Below are 9,193 nucleotides of genomic sequence, written 5' to 3'. Positions count from 1 at the left end.
TGCCTCGCATGGCTGTTTCCCTGGCAGGAGCAGACAGACACATTCTGTGTGTCCATCCTCTGACCATGGCAGGGGCTCACTGAGCTCTTACTGGCTGAGTGCATGTTCTGTTATAACAGTCTAGGAAAGGGGGCATTTGCCCACCTTTTCTACGCCTTCTCCTTGGTCCCCCCTCACTTTCCACAAGTTTAGTTATCTAAAAGCATGAGGAACAGCTAAAGGGAGGGCCAGCCCTAGAAAATCTAGTATGATCAAATCTTTAAAGTTCTTGAAAATTCTGTCTAGCTCATTACTACTTCATTTTCTCAAGCCCCAGCTTCTAATTGGATCCATCTACATAACAAGTGTAATAATCAGTGAGCCAAAATTACATATCCCCAACCTCTGCCCTTTTAATCAAACACAAATCACGAGTATAAAGAGCCAATTCAAGTGGAAGAAATGGCTCCAGGAGGCCAGCTCTGTCCATCAGTTCTGCGGGGCTCTGCGCAGAGGCAGGACCTAAACCCCCAGCCAGGGAGACTGCAAACAAGTCACTTCAAATGATGTCCTGTCTGCAACGAAATTAGTCTTGAAGGAGACTTACAGTGAATGCTGATTTAAGAATAATACAACCTGATTTCAAATAATTGGGAGGGAATGGACTCATGGTCTCTGGAATGTACCAGGGACCTGAAGCCTGCTGGGGTGAATCCAGGAAGGGGGAGGGTCACCTCATTCCTACCTGGGTCCCCTCCTGCATTGAGGATCTCAGACTCTGGAGACAGACCCAGCTAGGTTCTAATTCTGCCTCTGTTACTTACCCGCTGTGGGGTCTGAGTGGGTATTAGAGCCAGTCCGAGCCTCAGTTTCCTCATCTGTAAAATGGGCTCCTCCACCAGGACAGAGGAGGTGCTTAACAAAGGGCCTATTAATCTCTCCTTGAATGCCCATCCAAGCCAAGCCTCTTGAGCACCCAGTAATTACACTTGCTCTGTGTTGGCTGCTAATTGTATTTAAATAAACCTTCCTGTGCTTGGTGGGGGGTGGGTACAAACCTAGTTAAAGCCGCTGGGGTGAGTGTCAGCTGCTGTTGCTCTGGTTGTGGTCTGTGTACCCTACTTAGTCATGGCCGTTCACATCTGCTCCTCTTTTCTTCCTTCACTCGTGGTGAGTAGGGGCTCTGTCCCGTCCCTCCTCTGCCGCTTCCCACATTTTCCATTCTTATCTCCTATTCTGCCCTTTTCTCCTGCTGTTCTTTTCTTTCCCCCTCACTCCTTACCCTTCCTGTCCCGTTTTATTCTCCTCTTCTTCTCCCTTCTCTATCTCCTTTCCCTCTCCTCTCCCCTTCACCCCTGGAGACATCATCACTGTGGCAGCCCCAGCCCCAGCCCCAGCCTCCCTCCCTCTCCAGCCAGGTAATGTTTAGCCATTGGAGGGTGGCAGTGCGTGATGGGGAGAGGCCATGCCGGCCTTTGCAGTCAGCGCTCTGTCACCTCGTGCGCAACAGGCCCAAACCCGACCGACGATCTTCCCTCTGGAATCCCTCCCTCCCCCATTCCAGTGCTAAGCCATGTCGAGGGTCATCCTTTTCTGTCTTCTCCAAACTCACAACCATCTTTATCGCCCCACCTCCTCTGTGAGCTTCGTGCGACGTGCCGAGTGCAAGGCTTCTTCGAGCGCTTCTCATGCTCTCCCTTCCTCCCCGCGGCCACTCCTTGACCCTGACACGGGTCTTTCACAGCTTCTCCCCTGAACACTTATCCCAACAGCCTCTGAACAGGAGAACCTGAGTCCCTTTCCCCACCTTCATCTGTCCTGCCAACAATGGCTGGAGCATTTTCTCTGGCCCGTGTGTTGAATCACACATCCCTTTATGCTCAGAAGCCTGCACTGGCTGTCATGTTTCTCCGACCGAGGCCCAGCAAAGCATCAAGCTTCCCAGTGCCAGGCCTCCTACCTTCCATCACCGGCAGGCAGGCACTACACTCCCACCTTTCCCCAACTCTCTTTTCTGCCTCGTGCCTTCTCCCCTGTGCTTGTCTCCACCCTCCACTGCCATCCTCCAGGGCCTGAACGCTTCCTGCCAAGAAGCTGCTCCAGAGAGCGCGACATCACTTCTCTTACAGGGCACACACTGCAGAGGCCCTGATACAGCATCAGAAAGATGCGTGGGCAGTTCGTGTGACTTTTGGTCACCTGTGGAGATGGGTGGGGCTTTTGCTTGAGAGTGTGCGTGTATATGTGGGTGAATGCACATTTAAAATGAATCATGCGCGGTGGCTGGTTAGCTCAGTTGGTTAGAGCACAGTGCTCATAATACCAAGATTGCCGGTTCAATTCCCCACATGGGCCACTGAGTTGCGCCTTCCACAACTAGACTGAAACAACTACTTGACTTGGAGGTGATGGGTCCTGGAAAAATGCACTGTGCCCCAATAAAATTTTTTAAAAAATGAATCATGCTTTTAGCTGAACAAGGTAGGGTTTGTCAGTGTGCTTGCCCAGCACCTGCCACTCACCTGGGGAGCTTGTAACTACATGGATTTCTGGACCCTGCCCATTGCCTCAGAGCTAGAATCTTGAAAGGGGATGGAGCAAGAATCTGTGTTTTTAATAAGTTCTACTGGTGATATTCAAATTTGAGGACTGTAGTAAGGGATATCAGCATTAAAGCTTTTAGAAAGCAGAGAGTTTTAATGAAGGGGATCACTACCTCATCATGTATGTGTGTATAAATATTTGGGATTGGGGTGGATGATGTGTATGTACATCATCAAGTCCTCACAACGTCATTGATAGGTTCTAGGAGACTGTGACTTGCCCTATCTTAACAACAGTGAGTGCAGGACTGGAAGGCAGGCTCTGGCCCAAAATATCTGCCCTGGCTTTAAAATGGATACCACAAATTGACTGCTTCCAAGATCAGATGCATCTTTGTTGGAAAAGAATGATCAGTAGAATAAATACAGCCACTATCAGTCTTTCACATTATATGTTAACGAATTCATTCAGTTACTCTTCATTTGTGAAAAAAAAAATACACTAAGGGCCAGCAGAGTGGCTCAGTTGGTTAAGTGCTCACTCAAGAGTGCGAGTTCTGAGCAAAAGCGTCGCCAGTTTGATTCCTGGCCCTAGCTGAGCTGCTGCTGAGCTGCCAACAGGTGGCAGGATGGCTCAGCTAAAAAAAAAAAATACACTAAGAAAATTAAGAAAATCCCATGTGGAAAGTGGGGTTTTAAATTATATTATTTGTTCTCTGTAATTGAAAAAAATGCTATGTACACGTAAGGAATCAGCACAGTGTTCCTCAAACACCCTGTGGATGTGAAATGCTGCTGGGTAAAGGGGGTCCTGGGTTTTAAGACTGGGCTTTGCTGCAGGGCTTTTCAGAGCTATAGACATTAATTCTCACTGTGAATTTCTAAGAAGGGGATATAGTTCTCAGTATTTCCCAAGTTCATTTGACTATGAACTGTTTCACACAATCTTGGGGGGTTAATAGCACCTAGAGTACATTTTCCAAAACCTAGGATCAAAAATTACTAGTAAATATAACCCCTTACATGTGAAAAATTCTTTACAGCTAGTCCCCAACAGGCTTTCAGACATGATCTTATTGATAGGGTTTTCTCGAGGAACAAAAGACAGGGTCATTTGAGATTGTGGTGGGCAAGAGCAAGACTGGGGGGCCATCAATAGGGCGACATGGGGTTCCTGCAGAAGCTCCAGGGAAGCTGGGGACAAAGGCCCCACTCACCAATCCCTCAATTTGGTCCCCAGTCTGCCCCAGGAGATGGGCCTGCACCTCCTCAGGAGGTTCCCCTCTTCCCAGAGCCCATAAGAAGACACCGTAACCTTCCCCAGGTCCCCAGCCATCACAAGGTCCTAGCCAGGTATTCTGTCTTGCTTGCCACAGGAACATGGCATGGTATTGGGGAGCACAGCTTGCCAGGGCTTGAGTGAAGGCTGATCCTGGACCACATGACCAGATTATAGCCTTCCTCTCCACCCCCAATCCCATTTAGGATGCTCAGGATCAATAAACGATCTGATCATTCAAATCACACTAGAGCATGCTAATACCACATGCTACCCCTCCTGGGATAAACCTGCTTTGCAAGGCAATGTTTGCCTAATGGTAGGATTCTAGGCCCTGCTGCAGAGGGTTGAAGGAGATGGCTTTGACCCGGAGTGCCTTCCCAGGATCCCATGAGTGACCCACCACAAATCTGTCCCTATTAACAACTCTGCTCTTCCAGGCGCACTATTGTATGTGTGTGTCCAGCAGGAAAACACAGTGCTGCTCAGAGTTATGAACCTAATGTTCCAGAAGCAACAGGAGGCCTTGGAGGTACTGATCTATTGCTACTTATCATCTACTCATCTGGACCCATGGGACTGTGGGTAATTCCACATAATGACCAGAGCTAGCAGGAACTGAGCCCTTACCATGTACCAGTTCCCGTTCCAAGCACTTCGTATGTATTAATTTGCTTAATCCTCATAGTGACCCAATGGAGGACATGCTATTTTGTCTTCTCCACTTTATAGAAGAAAAAAACAAGGAAAGGCTAAATGATGTGTTTATGGTCAACCAACTAAGAAGTGGTGAGGCAGGACTTGAACTCAGGACATGCGGCAGTTCTTGGTGACCCCTCTGCAGGGATGCCAGTCTGCCCAGGGCTAAATAGAACAGAGGGCTGGACCAAGAGCAGCTGGTATTGCAGACCTGCAGAGGACTTTAGAAATAGCTCTGCCCATGCTGCTGAGGCAAAGTACAAACTGGAAGGCATATGCATCTTAAAATAGAATCTTGGAGAAATGAAAGTGCTATCCAAAGGAATGAATCTCAAATAGATAATGTTTAAGAATTAGTAAGGGATGTTGTGTTGGCCAGAGAAAGTTTGTAGGTAAAAACAACCCACAAAGAGACAAACAAACAGAAACAAACCAAGCTAAACTAAACGAAAAAATAGACAACAACAACAAAAGCCATACAGAAAACCACCATGCAGACAATCACCTCTTCTGTTTGTGGATTAAACCGACAGTTTTAGAAATAAAGGGAGAGATATACAAAGGGTTTCAAAGTAGGGGAATGATTTTTGTTTTTTAATTTAATGCCGGGTTTGAAAGAAGGAAGAATACATTTGTCACTGTTACACACTCATTTTGTTTAAAATCCATCCAGGTGCCTTAATGGGCTCTGTCAGGAGTGAGGTTCCCCATGGCTGCTTCCTAAAGCCAGAAAAGAACTCTTTACTGGGAGTGTGGAGCACAGGCTCGGCAGGTCCCCTCGTGGCCATCACTTCTTTTTGAATACTTGATAGCATACCTGGTCGCCGCATGTCAGCTTCTGCAATATCAGAAAATGGGTGAATGATGACAGGCCTTCATTCTGCCCAGCCCCCAGCCCCCTTGGTATCTTTGGTTTGGGTGGGTCGCTGGAGTAAAGAGGACACTTGGTCATTCTGGGCAAAGTGCATCTCAAAGATCCAATCAGCTGGCACGCCCTGCAGGTAGCAGTAGTTTGATTCTGACACTTGAATTGAGTTTGAACAACTATAAAAATGAAAAATGCAAAGAAATTTTCCTGTGGGGTGGAATTTCTCCTACTTTCGTGATTAAAGCAACATTGCCTAATTTATAAAAGGCAGTGAAGCCACGAAGAAGAGAAGGATCTAGTGGGGAGAAATGTTTAGAAAGCAAGGGCCTGGGAAGATGCGGGCTGGTGAGCTGTCCCTCCATCCTGTGGGCTTTCTGGGCTCTGGTGATTAAAACGTTGGTTGATGGTGGCACAGGCAACGACAGGGTACGGGTTGCAGAAGGGCTCCCCCAGGCCTGCCTGTGCAGACAAGATGCTGCTTTTCATCCAGACAGAGGGAGTCCCCTGGCCTTATCCATACCTCATGACCCACTGAGGGAGGAGAGAAAAACGTGAGTGTGGGGCCCACCATGAAATCATTGCATTTGATGATGAATCCATTGTCTTAGCCACGGGGACCTTTGAGGATTGTACTACAATTAAAAAAATCCATCATCCAAACCAGAGCAGGTAGGGAAAGCTGTCAATGGAAACACGGTGAATCCCTCCCATTTATCAGCAGCTGACATTGCCTCTGCAATAAAGACCTCAGGTGAGGCGAGGCTGGCTCTGAAGGGCACTGTGGTGACCTGAATACTGACATTGGAACCAGGTACCTGGCTGACTCCATAAGTGAATGCATGAATGAATGAATGAAAAACCATTCATTGAATGAGCCATTCATTTAACAAATGAGTGACTGAATACATGAAGCAGTGAAAGATTTTTCACTATTTATGCTGAACCCATAAATTGCCTTGAAGATTGAAGAATGAAAAGTTAAGTTATCTATACAGATAACATTTATTTAAGGATATCAGCAATTGTTTCTACTGTTCTGCTTTAGTACCAAATAACCTAAAATATTTTGAGATCAGGTGGACATGGCTTATGATGTGAGGTCAATGCCTGGAGTCTGCAGGCAGTTGCCAGGTCCAGCTGCCCCCTGTCTATCCCACTCGCACCCCAAACCCTCTTTTTCCAGGCTCACATAATTGTGAGTAGGCCTGGTCCCACCCTCCTCCTGGACATTTTAATTCTGTGCTGCACAGTTCTCCCCAGCTGGCCTGTAACCGGCTCCCTGCATTTCTCCTTGGATCTTGGTTCCCTAACTTAGCATTTTGAACTTCCATTTTAATTGCAGCCATTTGCAGAAACAGCCATATAATAGCTTTCTTACTGGAGTCCCCTGAGCCAGATGGGAATGGCTTTTGGATTATACGACCACATGCATTTGGCTGGAGCTCAGGGGAGCAGTGCAAGGCCCTTTTTCTCGTCAAAGCACCTAGCTAGGTGAACAGGCAGTTTGTTTGAGCACAAGAGAAGGGACCTGGGCAGACCCTGGGACTTACCAGGTGTAGCTTGTCCCCTTCAACCCACTGCCTCCAGCCGCGGTTCTCCTTATCCCCCTTCTGCACACACACGAGGACATCACCTTCCCAGGTGACCAGCGACTGCAATGACAGATTTGCAGACAAATCAAATACACGGTTTTGGTGGGGACTGAACAACCTGACCTTGCCACAGCAGCTCCTGCAGCAGTTCCTGGGTTCCTGCTTGCCCACTGGGCAGAGCCCTCAGCCTCAGCCAAGCCGAGATCCTTCCAGTCTCATTTCCCCCACACCCCTCCATCCCAGCCAAACTGGCTTATGGAGGCTGGTTCTGTTCTCTTTTAAAGAATTCTACTCTTCCATTTTGTCATGCGGTAAAGACAGCATTCCAAATCTGAGGGGGGAAAGATGATGAATTTGACTGCATAACAATGTAAAATTTCTAGAAGGGGAAAATACCTCAAAGTCAACAGATGAATAACAAACCGGAAAAAATAGCTGTAACACACATCAGGCAAAGACTTAATTTCCTTATATATAAAGGGCTCCTATAAATCAATAAGAGAAAGATCATTAACCTAATAGGAAATTAAACAAAGGATGTGAACCAACAGCTTACAAGGAAAAAAGAACAAAAACACAGCCCTAGCAGATGGCTTTTAAACATAAGAAAAGATATTCAGCCTCACTCATAATAAGAGAAACGTAAATAAAGGCTGGTTTGTTTTCTAGATACAATTCATCATATGGTTAAAGATCAAAGAGTGATAACACACTGCAGAGAAGCAGCACCCTCCTACAGGGCTGGTGGTTATATCAATCACTATTAATCTTATTGCAGGACAGTTTTATATTACCTTTCAAAATATAACCTTGCATATACTTTTGGACCTAGAAATTCTATTTCTGGGAATGTTCCCTACAGGAGTCACAGTGTTAGGACTGCCCATTGTAGGGCAATAATAAAGGCAGAGACGCTACCTGATTCACAGGGAGCCACGCCAAAGGCTCCAGGGCCAGCCTTTTCACCCAGAACCTGGAGGGTAGACCAGTTCCCGGTCCTGGGTTTCCTCCAGGCAGCAGTGCCTACTGGTTAGTATCACAGAGTTGGCAGCAGAGATACAGAATTCATGGATGACCAGCAGTTTAGAGAAGCCACAAACCTACTGAATCCCACGAGGCAGGAAACTCTGTGCACATATATACGCACCCCAACTCCTCTGTTCTCCCTTGTACCTCTCCTAGTACCTGCATGGGACGATCTGAACTACCCCTAGGTGGTCCTGCAGGGTCACCGGGCCTTTGTGCCCACATTAGGTTTGTGTATGCACTTCCTGAGATGATGACGCCATTCCCATGCAGGCAGTGGTTCTGTGTTGGTGCTGTCCTTCCTCGGGAATGACCCTGATGCTAGCTGGCTTTCTTCCAAGTGTGTGCAAACCATGTTACGCCCCTATGAACACACATTAGCAAAGGACTGGGAGTTTACTTTTCCCAGTAACTTGTAAGTCCAGTTGGTGATAAACTGAACTGTGTTTTCTAATTCACCGTCCTTGCACGATCGGGTCTGTCTTTTGGTGCAAATCTGTTTTCTACAGATTGTTAAGTCTACCTATTTTTAAAATAATATTTGACCTTGATCATTTTATATATTTTATGGACAATTTCATTCCTCTTCATTTTACTCCTCAACACATCCCAGCATTGTTTGTTACAGTAAAGGACTGGAAGCCTCATAAATTCTCTCAGTGGACAGCTGGTTAAATATGGTGTGATTCATCCCTGCTATGCAGCCCTTGAAAGAAGGAGGCAGTTCTATAATTACGGAGAAGAGCAGTCTCCATAGTGGACAGTTTAAGTTAAAAAAGCCAGGAGCAGGGCTATGTGCATAAAACCAGGGGGGAATATGTATGCATACATGCGTTTGCACAGGTTCTCTGCAAGAAGGTGAAAGAACTCTTAATAGTGATGGTCTCTGGGGGTGGGGGTAGGGGTGGGATGGGGGGAACGGAGAGGCTGGGGGCAGGATGGGAAGAAAATTTCACTTTTTACTGTTTAAATTTTTTTTAATCATCTGCATGTATTAATATTCTCCAAATTAATTTAACTATAAAATTATACATGTTTTCTAAGGAAATATGCCTCTTCCTCATCAGGGCTGCCCTAAGTTTCACACCTTTGAATGTCTTGAAGGAGCTTAATTCATAGGTAGCTCTTCTAGCTCTTCTGGGAGGGAGATGTTGGCTGGAATATTCCAGAGTTCTCTCCCATATACCGTATTTGCCGGCGTATAAGA

General features: G+C 46.6%; 1 protein-coding gene across 1 annotated transcript in view; it reads right to left on the bottom strand.

Annotated features, from left to right (window-relative positions):
* Positions 1-5,095: 5,095 nt before the first annotated feature.
* The window catches only part of RBP2 (retinol binding protein 2), a 23,109-nt gene continuing 19,011 nt past the window's right edge, over positions 5,096-9,193 (bottom strand). The window contains exons 4-5 of the mRNA XM_019663913.1: positions 6,919-7,020; positions 5,096-5,338 (exon numbers count right to left, since the gene is read on the bottom strand). Coding sequence (XP_019519458.1) covers positions 5,288-5,338; positions 6,919-7,020 — 153 coding nt within the window. The 3' untranslated portion in view covers positions 5,096-5,287. The remainder of the gene's footprint in view (positions 5,339-6,918; positions 7,021-9,193) is intronic.

Source organism: Hipposideros armiger, unplaced genomic scaffold (genome assembly GCF_001890085.2).
Source record: "Hipposideros armiger isolate ML-2016 unplaced genomic scaffold, ASM189008v1 scaffold_410, whole genome shotgun sequence".
In the NCBI taxonomy this organism is placed as follows: Eukaryota; Metazoa; Chordata; class Mammalia; order Chiroptera; family Hipposideridae; genus Hipposideros; species Hipposideros armiger.
The sequence above is the reverse complement of the archived record's forward strand: the minus strand, read 5'-3'. Positions and strand labels throughout refer to the sequence as shown.